Below are 17,084 nucleotides of genomic sequence, written 5' to 3'. Positions count from 1 at the left end.
TCTGAATAAATGCAGAACAGACCATTTTGTCTGGCAGCAAGATGAAGGAGAAGCCAGGGTACTGAGAATGCCTGCAAATAAGATCACCACATACTATCAGTGATCTTTGAGGGAACTGTGGAGAACAGGACACAAGCCAAAAAGCTGGAGACAGGCAAATGTTGTTCTGATTTTCAAAAGAGGAAAGAAGTTATAGCTTGCCAGTTCCCGAGAAGGCAACATGATGTCACTGTCAAGCAAGGTTCTTGAACAGATTTGTAAAGGGAGACATATAAGCACCTAGCATAGGAAGCAAGCTCCATTTGGAACCAGTACAGGGTCTCCAAGAACAAGTCAGATTAAATTCATTTCGATTTATTCTCCGTGACAAGACTCCTAGCCTAGTAGATTAAAGAAATATAGCAGACATAATATATGTGATGCAATAAGGAATGAGCAGCAAAAAGGGCTAATTCAACCCTTGGGCTATGTTAATGGAAGTATTACAGAAAGCATAAAGAGATGATAGTTTTCTTTCTTTGATCATGTCTAGAAAAATCACATGTAGACCTTAGTGCTACTCTAAAAAGAAGATACTGATAGTAAGCTCTTTTGGAGGTTCTTTTGGCAAAACCTCTCTAAAAACATGAAACTCTCATCTGGATTACCGGCATGTGAATATCTGAAAGATCTGGTGGGGCCTACATTTCTAAATGGCAGCATCTAGTTGAACCCAAGTATGACTGACCATTCAGACAGGACATGTGCTCTCAGGTCCACCATAATTGTCACTACCCCTTCTTCTACTGCTGTCAGTGAAGTGGTAGACCAACTGCTACAACTCATCTCATTGGCCAGCTTCACTCATTTATTCTATCTGCCAAGCACCAAAGACAGTGGGATTTGCAACCTAGGATGCAGCGAATCCCAAAGAGAATGAAGATGGTAAGTGGTAGTCAACTATCTTAAAGAAGCAAGTGATGAGGTCAATCATAGTCAGGGGCTATAATCAGAGGTTCCAAACACCCACTGGGGAATCTCAGGGGGAAAGCATCTGTCTTGTTCTAAGAAGCCCCAAGGAGAAGCAACCACAGAACCAATAGGCAGCTGAGAGAAATATTTAACGCAACATAAGAAAAATATGCTCACATGAGCCAGACAGAATACGTGGGGTAGGAACATGCTGAGTTCTCCATCACTGGAAATAAGCAAGCATGTGGTTCACTACTACTTTGCAGATACCAAATCAAAGTTTTAAGTATCTGATGAGGCAAGAGAAGTCATGAGCTTAAATTTTTTTTTAACAGAGAAAATGCTGTCTTAAAACATTCTCCTTTGTTGAGTTGGTAATTGCTTCAAAAAGAGACAGAGGATAAATCTACAAAGAAATCAACATCAGGCTGGGGATGTGACTCAAGTGGTAGCGTGCTGACCTAGCATGCATGAGGCACTGGGTTCAATTTTTAGCACCACATAAAAATGGAATAAAGATATTGTGTCCACAAAAGAAAAAAAAACGCTAAAAATAAATATTTTTTTTAAAAAAGAAATCATTATTTTCAAAAATCAAAAGTTCCCCTTGTAAAAATCACAAGATACAAAGTCTGTCTAACGGGCTGGACTATTTGTGCCAAAATGGCCAAATGATACCAGGAAGAACGGCAACTGGCAGCAGGCATTATTTTTGGTCATTGCTCAAATGTTCTTCAGAGCCAAGCAACAAAAGCAAGAGGGTAAACAATGGAACTCAATCAAGAGGCAGGCAGTCCCCACCACAAAACTGCCATCTGCTACTGACATCAATCCTTCAAGGGGCAGCTTCAGGTTCCGGCTAACAATGAACACTAAGCCTGGGAAGAAACTGGCCTTGCCACCTTGGACAAGTCATTGAATGTCCCTGGGCCTCAGTTCCCTCATTTCTGAAACTGAGCTCAAACTAGCCATCCTGAACATTGGGTGGGCCAAGAGGAGTGATGTTTGGGGGTGGGGGATGTGTTTAGAAACTATGCACACTGATTTCTGTACACACATCACTAATTATAATGATGAACCAACAGAATTTTTTGTTGTTTTGCAGTGATGAGGATGGAACCCAAGAGCCCTGCACATGGTAGGCAAGCACTCTACCACTGAGGTATACCCCAGTCCAAACAAAACAGAATTTGGAAAGAAAATATTTCAGAGGGTTTTGGGCACAGCAGTATCCTGATCTGTCTTGAGGGTGTCAACACTAAAAGAAAAGAATTAAATTCCTTCAAGCATATTGCAGATAAATTTAAAGACAAAATCATTTGGACAAGTTTTCTGATGAAACACATTACCTGGTACTTGCTAATTAGTTGTTAAAATAAAGGAGAAAGATAAAAAGTAAAAAAGTTAGAGCAATTAGTGCTTCATTGATCCTCAATTATAAGTTGACTGGCCCATGTAGAAGCAATTCTTTAAAAATGAGATAAGCATGTTTCCTACCAGACGATGCTAACAAAATCCAAACTGTCCAAAACACAACATCCTTTTCTCTACATTGGCATTTTTCATGGGGACAAAATAATCAGTGGCCAACTTAGTCTTATAAAACATATCTGCTAGTCAGACACCATAGTACAGCCTGTAGTTCCGGCAGCTACAGGAGGCTGAAGCAGGAGGATCACAGGCTCTATGCCAAATTTGGCAACTTAGCAAGTTTAAAATAAAATAAAAAGGAGCTGCGGGTATAGCTCAGTGGTAGAGTGCCCCTGGGTTCAATCCCCAAATCCCCAATATCCAAAAACAAACAAACAAACAAAAAAGCTCCCTCGACTATAGACTGAAACTAGGCTTTTGCATTGAGTTGTCAGATGAATTCAAATCCCTGACCACTAAAGGATTTGTTTCTAAATTTTTAGCAGGGCTGAAACATTCTCAGTCACTGTTTTTGATAATGAACTGAAAAACTAAGAAAGAGGCAACCAGGGAAGAGGAGTGTTTTCTGTTCCTTTTGCCTTAAGGTCTACCCAGAAACGATTAGCATGCCAGGTTTGACTAGAACTCAGAGAAAAAAGACAGGGAAAAATCAAAGCCCTCCCCTGGAGATCACTCCCCTCCCAAAGTTTCCCTGGCATCTGAAGCCTGGATGGCAGCTCCGATGCCTTCTGTTGCTCCCAGGGAAGCCACTGGACTTCCTGGGCATTGAGTCTCTCTGAGTGCAGCAGCACCTATAAGTAGGTGTGGCAACCTCAGTTCCTTTGAGCCCCAAAGACCCAACCTGCTCAACAGTCCCTATGTAACCTCAAAGACAGGCCTCAGCATCCACTGAGGATGTGTGTTAATCTCTTGTGAGAGATCACAACACATCCTGAGTGGAAGCTAGGAGAACCACGACCAGAAAGAACAGGGACACCAAAAGGCACGGTCGGGGCTTCTCTTAGGGCACAGTCACTGAGAAGGGGGAGCACAGTGCATGGAGCTTTCAGGCTTTCCTTTCCAAAGCTGCGCTTAGACCACGTGAGGATGGAAGAAGCCCCCGGGTGGCCTGAATGACAATTCTGCCCGCCTGCATTGAGCTGTGCGATTGTGTCTCTTTTCCTATTTCTCCCAGCTAGCACGATTGAAGGAGTGGCTCCTGAAAGAAATGTGTACTCCATGGCACCAAAGCTGGAACCAGCAGCCAGAGGTCATCTCGCTCTCCCAGCAGGCTTCCCTGGCACCATGGAAGTAAGGCAGCGCCTACCAACCCAAATTGCACGTTGAGGTGTTGGCTTGGAACCAAAGCTGATGACCCTAAATGCTGTGCCCAGAGTGGCTGGGCTGCACACTGCGAGCTAATGCATTTTCTGCACCGAGCTCTCTCTTTATGCCTAAATGCCTGCATTAGTCTGGATCAATACAGCCCATAACAGCTAATCCATGGCAACCCAGGCCAGGCAAGAGACACCGACAAAGAAGGGCCACCCAAAGATGCTGCCTCCCAGTACACATGCATGTGGATTCCAACCCAGAGAAAGAGGATGAGGCAAAACCACCACCAACAAAAAGGGGCAGGGGAAGGTCATAAATATATATATATATACACATCGATATTAAGGGGCTTTTACCAAGGCGGGGAAAGGGAGGAGGTGGTGACTGTCAAAATGGCCTTAGAGTGACATATCACCGCCAAGATGATGGAGTATCCGCGACACTCCTGAAGTCGGGCGTAGGATCCTCCTCACACACCTGCAATGCAGAGATTGCTGTCCTTCCTCTAATCCACACTCCCAGCCCAGCGCTATCTGCAGTTGAAACCAGTCTGGACTTGTGCGGCTGCCACTGTTCCTTCTCACAATAAGATTATTGATGCATAACAACATTTCATGATGGCAGGGAGGAAAGGGGGGGCACAGTGAGAGAAAGGGAACAGGGAGCAGAAGGAAAAGTCTCAGCCCACGTCTCACCTTTTATTTGGGCTTCATATTCGGCAATGATCTCTTTGTCTTTCTTGAACTTAGTTTGAGATGACATCTTCCGACGTGGCCAAAGGGACTGACAGGCTGTTTGATTTATTTCTCTTTTTCTTCGGGAGTCCTCTCTCAAGCCCTGGTAATCACACAGCTCTGGTCGATTTCACAGGTTTGGAGCTAATCTCTGTAGAACAGCAGTAAAAATCCTTCTCCTGGGCTCTAGTAGATTGCTCTCGTCAGCTCTTCTTGCAAAAGAAGAATCACCCTAGGAGCACGGTAACCTGCCCCAGATTTCCAAGATTTTTCTTCCCCACGAAAAAATAATAATCAAGAGCACTCACACTCCCTCTTTCACACACACACTCTCCCACGCGTGCACGCGCACACCCATCCAGACACGCTCACACACAGTCCTGCCGTGCACACATGCATCCACACTCACACACACACCCTCACTCACTCGCACGCACACACACTCGCTCACTCACTCACATACACACACACACACACACACATCTACTGAGAGGCGTGGCGCCTCCTGGGTCGTGCAGGCAGTCCCCAGCTCGCTCTGGGAGGCTCTGCTAAGGAGATGGTCAGGTTGCCAGAGGGCCGGTCATCTCGCATCCTCCCTTCCTTGGGCGCCTCTGGTCTGATGTCCAATGAGGATCAAAGCCAGGAGAGCGAGATGGAAGTTTTCCTGCTGCAACGCTTAAGCTCCGGTGAACCCACCGCTGGACTGCTAGCCCTGCAGGGCTGGCCTAGCTCTCCCCCACAGCCCTCGTCACTAGACTCCGCCTCCTGGATTTTATAACAACTGACACATTGTAGCCTACAGGAGAGCAGAACTCACTGCAAGCAAAAGGGGAAGAAACGCTCACAAAAGGGAAGGAGGCAGGAAAAAAAGAGAAAAGGGATCAGTCTGGGAAGGCCTGAGTGGCTCCTGCCAACTCCAACTATTAGCAGTTGGGTTAAGGGTTTTTCTCCCAAAAGCAAACTCCTTTTCTTTGCAGTGTGCAATTTAATCCAATCTCTCAAATCAACACCTTTATGACAGTATGTTACTCCACCCAAGAGACTAGCAGAGGGTCCGATACACATAGGGAAGAGCATTAATATTTGTCAAGCCATATTTGATTGCAGGATGATGCCAGGATTTTGGGACACTCAGCTTTGCAAAGCTGTTGGGAGCAAGGCTGCAAACAGGCACAGCTAGGTCCTTGGTTTGTTGAATTTGGCAGATTTCTAACTCCTTTAGCCTCAGTTTCTTTGCTGGTAACACAAGCTCTCTCTGGTTCCTCTTTCATTCTTTCAACAAATATTTACTGAAAGCTTACTCTGGGTCCAGCACCCTTCTCAGGTCAGGATACACCAATGATCAAAATAGAACAACAAAAAAACAAAAAAAAAATCTGCCCTTCTGTAGCTCAAGGGTCTCCTCATCACACAATCGCTGAGGAGTTACTACTATTAATATTCATATTTTTGGTGACAACATCTAGAGCCAAATACATTGTGAGTGGTGTCCACTGGAGCTGTGCAGGGCAAGAAGCCTCAGGAAGACAGAAAATGTACTCAAAGAGCAAATGATATAATATGATAAAAACGATAAGGGCTATGGAGCTGAAATATGGCAGGATAGGAAACAACAGGAAAAGGGAAGCTCTTTGGAGGATCAAGTAAGAATGCAAAACCAATCTTAGCACAGTGCCCAGTACATGGAAAAGCACTCAAAGAATGGTAGCAAGTATGAGTGACCCCAACATCGTAGGGTATAAATTGGGTATAAGTAACTAACATAGATATAAATAGCCTTGTTTCACAGATGAATAAGTGGAGGCTGGAATTATGGGAAATGACTTGCCCAAGGTCACCAGCATTCCAGACCAGTCTATGTAAGACCAGATTGCACCTGGGGAAATGTTCCTGGTTTCCACAATAAATCTTTGAGGAAAAGCAAATGCATTTGCAGGCAATTCATGTAGAATAAGATTTATATGTAAAAAATGGAATCAAACACTATAGGGTCACTGATCACTGGAATTTCATAGTAAGATTGTCACAAACATGTATTGTCCCCTGAAAGAAATTTTCATAAACTTCTCAAAATAAATATAGGCTTCCATTGGTCTTTCTCTGAGTGTAGAATACCTGATTTGGTTTGGCCTCAGAACTGAATAGATTATCCAGTGTACGGGGGCTTCCTAGGGGAGGTGGCAGCTGTAATGGGTGTCCCCAGATAGGCAATGAAGAAAGGAGTGAGGTGGAACAGGGTATTCCTATGGGGTGGTCAGCGTGAGCCAAGGCCCACAGGAGGGAAAGCACAGGATTTGCTCAGAGCAGGGACAAGTCCAACTGATGAATCATAAAGCTTATTATAGCTTTGTGCCCAGAGACAGGAGGTCACAGAGTTCATAAACAGATGCCATAGCCCACATCCTCCTGCCTCACCCTTCCCAGGGGCATGCTTGGGCCCTCTGCTATGCAGAAGCCACATATGTCACCTGAAAAAGATATGCTCAGAGATTAGCATCTCTGACTCAAGCCTAGATTCAAAATAAAGTGGAGGATAGTTAATGCCATATTCCTTGAAAAGTGACAAACTGGATTCCTTCCTGGCTCTGCCATGAGCCTCAAGTTCATGAGAGCTTAAGCAGGTGACTTAACCTGCTTGTGCCACTGGTGTCAGGAACACGGTAAATGTCAGCTCTCCTCACCATGGTGAAAATTTAAAATCCACAAATATTTCTAAGAGACTGACATGTAGTGAACTGAGTAACAGAAATATCATAAAAAGCCACATGAAACTAAAAAAGTAGGGTATAGAGCTATGTACTGAAAGGTCGGAAGAAGCTAGATTCTGGAGTAAGATGGATAATGATTTATATTCTTGCTCTCCCACATCACAGCTGTGTGTGGGGTCTTGGTGGCTTCTGTATCTTTTCTGAGCCTCAGTTTACTCACCTGTCAAATGACAGTGATCTCACCCATGGTACAGGATACAATGTGCCCACAGATTTAAAGTGCCTGACCAGAGAGCAGAAGTTCCAAGAATGTCATTTCTGTTTTAGGCCCTAACCAAGTTGGGCCAAGGACCAGGGCTTAGGTTCCACAGACACAGGAGTGGGAAGAGAACAAAGAAGAAAAAGGTTTTGTCCCCCAGGAAATCTATCACTGTGCACAGTGATCCCACATCATCTCAAATCTTCTGCCCCTGAGAAGAGGTGAGTATCCTCAGCCTTTTCCCAAAAGAACTAAAATCAGCATACTATAGGGATACAGCCACCTCAATGTTTATAGCAGTACAATTCACAATAGCTAGACTATAGAATCAACCCAGATGCTCATCAACAGACAAATGGATTAAGAAATTGTTGTAGACAAGTAGATTAAGAAATTGTGGTATACACAAAGAATATACACATTCTTTATTCCACTCGGTCATAAAGAATGAAATTATGGTATTTGGTGATAAATGGAGGAAGTGGAGAATATCACGCTGAGTGAAATAGGCCAAACTCAGGATCTCAAAGGACAAATGTTTTCTCTCATATGTGGAAGGGAGAGTAAAATAAAGGAGGAAGGAAGAATAGGATATCATAAAGATACAGGGAAGATCAATAGTATAGAAGAAGATCGAGGGGCAAAGTAGAGGAATGGGAAAGGAGAGATATGGAGAAAATTCTTTAAAAATCATGTTATGGGCATAAATAAATATACCACAGGGAATTTCACCTTTCTTTGGAAGTCAAAAGAACCAACCAAATATTAATAAATAGATGAGTGAAAGGAAGTCTAGTAGAGTAGAGGAAGAAGAACGGGGGAAGGGAGGGAGGATGGGAGAGAAAAGGAGGTGATCATGAACTGAAATCGAATTCCATGCATGTGTGATTACGTCAGGATGAACCCAAATATTATACATGACTATAAAGCTCTAATAATAATTTTTTAAAAAAGAAGAGGTAAGTGCCTTAGGCAGGTCCCCTGGCACAATGGCCTCCCCCTTTTCCCTTCCTCTATAGATCACTCCAGTCCCCCAGCTGCAATAACTCCCTCTGCATGGCCACTTGCTCCTTGGTGCATGTTTATTTCTACACGTGGTACTAACAGAAACCAGATTTTCTGCAAATAAGTGTGGTCTGCACAATACGGGAGGGCTTTGCCGTGTGATTTCACCTGTGCCCCTCCTGCCCCCCAACCCCGAAAGGAGTATTCCATTCCCTCAGGCTCATTTCCTGAATTCTTTTAGATATTCCTGAGTTATAAACTAAGAACTAGTATTTATGGAGCCCTACCTCCATACAGATTTTATCACTGACTTCTTGCAACAACCCAGTCAGTCAGGTCCTATAATCATCCTTGATTTAAAGGTACAGAGTAGTGAAATAATTTGCCCCAGAAACTGATTGCTTTCAAGCCCAGGTCTGTCCAATACCAGAGCCTAAAGAACTACCCAGTGCACAATTCTATTTCAGGGAACAGTTGTAAGAATTATGACTATCAAACATTAACATATTTTTGCACTCTATGTAAAATATTTTTTTCACTGTATACATGAACAATACAATGTTCAATCTAAAGTTTTCTATTAAAAATGGGGATTAAAAATAGAATGAAAACACATCACAAATGACCACTGATTAGTAAGGCTTAAATTAAATTAAGGCTTAAATTACAGCTGAATAGACAAAATTCACTGAACTGGTTCCTTTTCCTGGTAAGGAAGGGGGAGGGGGAAGACTCCACTTAAAGAAGAATGACTAGAATAGATTTTGGTTTAAGCAATTTTATTTTTCTGGTCAAATAGGAACACCCTCCAACCCTCAAGATGACTAATTTTGTGAGATTTTTTCCATGTTTCTACTAACTAATGCATCCTCAGCCCCCTCAGTGAATAATTTTGCCCTTCACTTCTCAGCTCTGCACAATGAAAGCAACAAGGCAACTCAGCCAGTTAGTGCCACAATTGGATTCAATTGATAGTGAGGATGACATGTCTCATGTGTATATATTGCTTTATATTTTGTAAAGTCTTTTTATAACATTTGTCTTATTTGGTCCCCACAGTAACCCTGGAGGCAAGGAGGGCTATTTTGAATCCCTGGACAAGAGATGGATAAGTGGAAGCTTTGATAGGAGAAACATTTTACAACTTTAAGTTTAAGGTTGGCCTTCCTAACTGTATCACAAAACTCAAAAGCCAAAAGAGTCTGGCAAATTCAACTCCATAATCTTTTTTGTTTTTTCCCCAAAATGCTGCCTGGCAAACAGCACCATAAGCAAAGTCAAAGATAAATGGTGAATTGAGGAAACAATATTTGCACCAGCCAAGGACTAATTTCCCTATTACATAACTCAAGCAAATACAGATATCAAATATTCATAGCAGGGCTGGGGATAGAGTTCAGTTGGTAGAATGCTTGCCTCACTTGCACAAGGCCCTGGGTTCAATCCCCTGCACCACAAAATAAATAAATAAATAAATAAATAAATAAATAAATAATAAAAATTCATAGAAGCACTATTTACTATAGTCAAAAGGTGGTAATAATCCAAATGTCCATCAGTGAATAAAGGAACTAACGAAACCTAGGGTATTCTTACAGTGAAATAATATTCAGCCATAAAAAGGAACAATGTACTGATACATGCTACAGTGTGAATGAACCTTTAAAAAAAAAAAACATAATGCTAAATGAAAGCAGACACAAAAAGTCACATATTGTATGAGTCCATTTATATGAAATCATCAGAATCAATTAGTGGTTGCCAAGGAGTAGAGGGAGTAGGAAATGAAAGTGATCGCTTAATGGAAGCTTAGGGTCTCCTAGTAAAGAAATGGTTCAGAAATAGAAGAGATGGCTCCAAGAACATTGTGAATGTATTAAATGCCATTGGATTGTACATTTCAATATGGTAAATTTGTATTATGTGAATTTTACCACAAGAATAAATATACAAATAAATTCTTCAAATCTGTGAGAAAAATATCAACAGCAGTGAAAAGGCAGTGAAGGAAATATATATTAAATGTTAACTAACCTCACTCATGATCAATACAAATCATGGCTGGATCCAGGGGCTCTAACAAAATCAAGAGGATGCTGTGTGTCTTTCTCCAATTCTCTACCCTGCTTTCCTGCAGGGTGGCAGACTCTGCTCATAAGATGGCAAAGGGCCCCAGTTTACATTCTCATAGTTTAGCAATACCAGTGCTATGATATGGATCTTAAATGTCCCCTAAAGGTCCACTATTGGTCCCCAGAGTGGTACTACTGAGAGGCAGTGGAACCCTTAGGAGGAGGACCTAGTGCAAGGAGTTAGGTCATCGGGAGTGTGCCCCCTTGAGGATATTGGGAACTGGCCCCTTCCCCTCTCTTTGCTCCCTGGCTGCCATGAAGTAAGCAGCCTCCTCTGCCATACACTCCCCACAATGATGAGCTGCCTCACCATAGGCCCAAAAGCAATGGAGCCAGCCAACCAAAACTGAAATCCTGAAATTGTGAGCCAAAATAGACCTTTCCTCCTCGTATTTGATTCTCTCATGTCTTTTGTTACAGTGACAGAACGCTAACATACCCAGCAAGAAGACAAAGTCTTTCCTAGGAGTTCCAGGAAAAGTTCCAGGAATGGTCAACTGGCCAGGCTGAGACGTGTGGTTATCCTAATTCTGAAGAACAGAAAGAAATATTTCAAATACTGAAGCTCTTGACTGTATGGCCAGCAGAGTTTCCTCACTTCCAGTGATGGGGCATTGACCATGGCCTCCACCAGATTCAAGATCCTAGCTACATAAGGATCTCTATCCATACCCACTCATTCCTCCTCGTGGGAGGAAAAGTAATTTAGCTGAAAAAGAAATTTGGAAGAGGAGACCTAGTAGGTACTATTTAAGTGTCTGTTAAATACAAACTTTCCATCTGTTTATTTCCTTTAGCAACTTCTCAGTTGGTTCAGAACTTAAAATGGGAAGAAAAGGGTATTATATTTTGGGAAAGTCCAACACAAAAGACCTTATACCTTCTTTATTCTTTTTAAGTTCTAAGGCATGAAGTATACAATGGACTGAATATGTCTTCCCAAAATTTCTATGTTGAAGCTATAAGCCCCAGTGGTGACAGTATTCAGTATTTGATGATGGCGTCTGTGGGAAAAATTGGGGTTAAATGATGTCACAAGGGTGGGGCCTGCATGATGGAATTAGCGCCCATATAAGAAGAAACAACAGAAATAAAGTGTGCACTCACTCTCACTCTTGCACGCGTTCTCTCTCTCTCTCTCTCTGTCTCTGTCTCTCTCACAGAAACAGTGATAAAGTGACCATCTACAAGCCAGGAAAAGAGCCCTCACTAGAACCCAACCATGCTGACACACTGATCTCAGACTTCAAGCCTCTAGAACTGTGAGAAAATAAATTTCTGCCTCCTCTGTTGTCTCCCTACCATCCACTGTCAACTGTGGAGCCAGAGTGAGTACATGAATCAGATCACCACACTTCCCCATGACCACCCTGCAATGGCTTCCAGCCCCATGGGGGTAAATGCACCCTCTCCCCTATGACCCCACATAACTGAGCCTCTACGTTACCCCTAACCACATTTCATACTTCTTTCTTTCTTGCTCCCTACTCTGAGCCCTGCCATCCTTGCATTTCTAGAATACTCCAAGCTATTCAAGCAGGATCTTTTTTTAAAAAAACAAATCTTTTTTATTTTTATTTTTTTAGTTGTAAATGGACACAATACATTTAATTTTTTTCATTGATTTTTATGTGGTGCTGAGGATCAAATCCAGTGCCTCACACATGCTAGGCAAGCACTCTACCACTGAGCTACAGCCCCAACCCTCAAGCAGGATCTTTACTGCTTGCCCCCACCCTACCATAAGGCAACTCTAGCACATTTCCCTGTTTTATTTTCTTCACAGCATGACCACATCTGAAGTTGACTGCTTGTGTATTAATTAATTTATTTAATGACTATTTCCAGACCCTCCACAACATACCTCCACTAGACTGGCATGTCTAAGAGAATTTTCTCCAATGGTGAAAATATTCCATAACTATGCTGTCCAATCCAATTGCTGCTAGCCACATGTGGTCATTATGCCATTGAAATATGGCAAGCATGACTAAAGAACTGAATTTTTAATTTGATTTCTTTTCAAGGAGTTTACATTCAAGCCACATGTGGCTAGGGGTCACTGCACTTGACAGAGATGCTTCAGGATATATGCTCTAAAAAGACAGGGATCATTTCTGTGATTATCTCCCTAGTGCCTACAACAGTGCCTGACGTATAGAAGGGTTCTCAATAAATATTTCTGCTATGAATGAACAAAAATAGAAACAAATGAAATCCCTCTGCCTTCTACTTGGCTCTGCTTCCCACTCTCACTACAGGCCCTGCAGCCTCCATCCACCCAGCCCCCAGAGTTTGTTGGTTGTGCGGACCTTAGATATTTGGCAGAAACACCAGGTGCCAGGGCAGCAGAGTCAATTACTCCCTCCACTGCACTCCATTTGGAACCCAACACCCACTGTGAGGAGGTGGGATGGTAATGAGGCCTTACTGGGCCCCAGTAAATACTGCAGCTGTTTCCTATACAGTCATTTGGGCTTTATGGAATGTGGAAGTGGCTCGGCCTATAAATCCATGTGAATCGATTTGTCTATTCTTCCTCCTCCTCCTCCTCCTCCTTCTCCTCCTCCTTTGTCTAATGTTGGAAGGCACACGGAGGCAGAACAAGTCAGTGTCAGGTCAAGAGGCTGAATTCAATTAAAGTGCTATTTGGACCCAATCACTTTTAGGAAATGAAATCAGCATCAGGCTGAATAATATATTTTTTGCAAGTTAAGGTCCCTCCTGGGCTCTGTTTAAGCAGAAAGATAATTCAGAACAGACATTTGGTCTGGTCTTATTTCTACCCAGTGAGGATTAGGCCATCTACATTATCCCATAGTGCTAAGATCAAGTTATACTTCCCCTATAATGGACCAAATAATGATTGAGAAAGATCCAGCTCCCAAGGCCTCTGGAAAGCACTCTGTTAATTTTGTCCAGGTCTGAATGGGAAAAGAGTGGGCACTGATGCTTTGCGATATTAACAAATACAGGACAAAGAACAGAGACAATAGCTTAAGAGATGGAATCAATTGAGATCAATTGCACAAAAAGTGGCTCAAGTTGTACTTCCCAGAGAATTTAAGTCGCACCACAAGCAAAGGATGTTATAAGGGGTCCAGTTCTCAGGGATATGAAGGAAGCTCTTGGGCTGCTCTAAAAGACTGAGTGGTGCTCTTATCATGGGGGGACAACAGTAAGTGTGACTTGTGTTTTTTACATGGTGCATCTCTTAAGAAGTGCCTCTCATGTGGTCTGAGGTCCCTCAGGAAAAGAACTATCTTTTCTCTGTAGTTTAGAAACTGTCCTTTACCCAGGGCAGCCTTTGTGTTACAGTAAGGGAGTAAGGGATGGGGCATATCCCCATACACTGTCTGGATAAAGCCAGGCACCTGAATATCAGGTGCTCTAAAAATCATAAAAGGACTAAGAGTTGCCATTCAGGAAGCCCCAAATATGTGTGCCAGCTTCTAGGCAAAGACATTTTCTGCATTATTTCAGTGAATCCCCACAACAGCTCTAAGATCACTACAACTATTCCCGGTTCACAGATTAGAAATAGAGGATGAGGACCGGAGAGGTTAAGTCATCTCCCATGATGGAGAGACCCTGGTAGAAAGAACTGAAGGTGGTTGCTGGCCAAAAGGAAGTAAAGAACAGAGGCCCTCCATCTAAGGTAGGAGGAGCCAAGTACGGTGGCACAGGCCTGTAATCTCAGGAGCTCAGGAGGCTGACACAGGAGGATGACAAGTTCAAAGCCAGCCTCAGCAATTTAGCGAGACCCTATCTCAAGATAAAACACAAAAGGGGCTGGGAATGTGGTTAAGTGGTTGAGCACCCCTAGGTTCAATCTCTAGTACCGAAAGAAAAGAACCTAGGAGAAGATTAATCCTGCCCACAGCCATGTAAGTTGGCTTGGAAACACACCGCTATGGACTTGACTTGTGTCCCCCCAAATTCATTTGTTGAAGCCCTGACCCCCAGTGTGATGGATTTGGAGATGGGCCCTTGGTCTCATGGTGGGATAAGTGTCCTTATAAGTCAAAAAGTAGGAAACATTTCTCAGATACTGACTGCTCAGAAATATCTAAAGGGCTTCTATAAAACACGTTGCTGAAACCATCCCTGCCCCCACTCCCCAAGTTTCTGATTCAATTGAAATGGAGTGGGCCTGGAAAATTCACAATTTCTGCTGAAATTGCCAGTTTGGGGACTTTGAGAAACACTGTAAAAAAAAAAAAACAGGACTCAGGGGTTACCTGTAAGAAACGGATCTAAGGATAATGATTTTAATACTGCTTAATATAATCCTATATCATTTAATGTTGACAATAAAAGAAAATATACTTTATAATTTAAAAATACTTGTAGTATTAGAAAAAGATAAAAAGTCAATCCTTAAATATGTGTGTATCAGAAAATCAATCCTTGTTCCTGTAAAATTTAAGAACAGCTGGGTGTGGTGACACACAGCTACCCAGGAGGTTGAAGCAGGAAGATGGATTAAGTTTAACAACACAACAAAATCTCAGTTCGAAAACAAACAACAAAGACAAAACTAATCCATGGTGATACATATCAAATAAGGTTGCCTATGGGGTAAAGATTTACCAGCAGGAGTCACAAGGAACTATTTGGAGTGACAAAAATGTTTACCTTGACTGGGATAGTAGTTACTCAGGAACACACAGTCATTAAAACTGATCTAATTGTATACCTAAGATTATACATTTCTCTGTATGAATTTAATTCATTTGCTGTATGATCAGCAAAAAGGTGTCATTAATACACACATATATCTAATACAAATATTGTATATATATCTACATAATACCTGTAATCATAACCATATAAAATTGGTATGTACATAAGGATACTGACCAGATAATAACACAGTAAATGAAAACAAGTAATCCAGAAAGAAGGTGGGAGTCTAATAAAATTTTATTTCTATTTTTGCTGCTATAATATTATTTGAGCAGGAAATTAATGAAAACAATTCAACTCCTGTTTTGCTCATGCTGCTGATATTCTGTTACCCTTCCAGGAAATTCCCTACAATAATTGCTGAGGACAAAAGAAGAGGACTGGTGTAGTGAATATGAATTATGTTTGCCATCCAGATCCCCATGCAGGAATCCTTTGTTTTCCTTTTGTTGTCTGAGCTTTTGGACTAAAGTCTCTCAAATGCCCAGTGTTGGCTGTTGAAGGTTCACAGCTGCAGCTCACCTCCAGCACTGTCTGGCCACAAGAGCTAGCTCAACCCAGCAGCCTATGTCCAGGGCAAGGTACAAGACCCATCTCCCTTACTTTGCTTTGGATAACTCCATAAGAACCATCTCATTGTCAAGAACCTCCCATGGTGCTGGCTGAGGTACCTTCTTCCCTCAAAGGTGGCCTTGCCTCAAACAGTCCCATATAGATATAAGCCTGCACTTAATATCTCCAAAATGGAGTCTGTTACCCAAGTAACATAACTTAAGATAATAGGTTTCCCCATTGAACACAAGGTGTCCTTTCTCAGGATTGGATTTCTGTTACACCATCAGTCTTGATAACAAGGAAAAAGAACCTTGCAGGGGCTGTAACTCAGTGGTAGAGCGCCTACCTCACACATGTGAGAAACTGGGTTCCATCCTCAGCACCACATAAAAATAAATAAATATATATATTGTGTCCATCTACAACTAAAAAAAGTTTTTTAAAAAACACTGCAATGAGTAAACTAAAGTCATTGAGATATTCTAAAACAGATTAATGTCTAATAAACAGTTTCTATTGCTATGAATTTGCTGTAGTGTTATGGCCACTGTCGACAGCATACCTTCATTGGGCAGCTTGACTTTATCCCCTAGTCATTTGCCACCCACTGTATCACATCATCCCCTCACAGTACAAAATGTTGTCAGTCATTACAGTGATGTGTTGGTCAGCTCTCTGTCACTGTGCAAAATACTTGAGAAAAACAACTTAAAGGAGGAAAGGTTTTATGTTTTTGTTTTTGATTCGATCATGGTTTTAGTCCATGGTCAGCTGGCTTTGCTGCTTAGGGCCTGAGACAAGGCAGAACATCATGGCTGAAGGGCATGGCAGAACAGAACTCACCTTATGGCACCTGGGAAGCACAAGAGATAAACAGGAAGGGACCAAGGACAAGGTATACCCTTCAAGGCATCCCTCAGGGATCTACTTCCTCCAACTAGACCCCACTTCTTAATAGCCCATTCACCTGTGAACTCATCAATGGATTAAGACATTTATGAGATTAGCGCCCTCATGATCCAGTCACTTTCCACTTCTGAAAACTGCTGCATTGGGAGCTAAGCCTTCAACATGTGAGTTTTTTGGGGACACTTCATACCAAACTACAATAAGTGGTGTGATTTTTAAGTAAGTGATCCTCTCTCTTTTTTTGCACTGAGCCAACCCCCCGGCCTAAATCATCACTCTAATTTTTTTTTTTTTTTTACTTTTTGAAATTTGTGGTAAAATACACATAATATAAGATTTACCATCTTCGGGACTGAGGATGGAACTCAGTGGTAGAGTGCACGCTTAGCTTGCACAA

At 42.2% G+C, this 17,084-nt stretch overlaps 1 protein-coding gene across 5 annotated transcripts in view; it reads right to left on the bottom strand.

Annotated features, from left to right (window-relative positions):
- Srgap3 (SLIT-ROBO Rho GTPase activating protein 3) overlaps positions 1–5,161 on the bottom strand; it is a 248,236-nt gene extending 243,075 nt beyond the window's left edge. For 4 of the 5 annotated variants that reach the window (XM_058572986.1, XM_046425544.2, XM_058572987.1 and 1 more), the window contains exon 1: positions 4,392–5,161. In XM_058572986.1, coding sequence (XP_058428969.1) covers positions 4,392–4,458 — 67 coding nt within the window. In that variant the 5' untranslated portion in view covers positions 4,459–5,161. The remainder of the gene's footprint in view (positions 1–4,391) is intronic. The other variant, XR_009225041.1, reaches the window with a different exon arrangement.
- Positions 5,162–17,084: the final 11,923 nt, after the last annotated feature.

The sequence above is a fragment of the Marmota monax genome, unplaced genomic scaffold (assembly GCF_021218885.2).
Source record: "Marmota monax isolate L192 unplaced genomic scaffold, Marmota_monax_Labrador192_F-V1.1 WCK01_AAM20220418_F8-fsc00028, whole genome shotgun sequence".
NCBI lineage: Eukaryota > Metazoa > Chordata > Mammalia > Rodentia > Sciuridae > Marmota > Marmota monax.
This window is presented reverse-complemented; position numbering and strand designations above follow the sequence as displayed.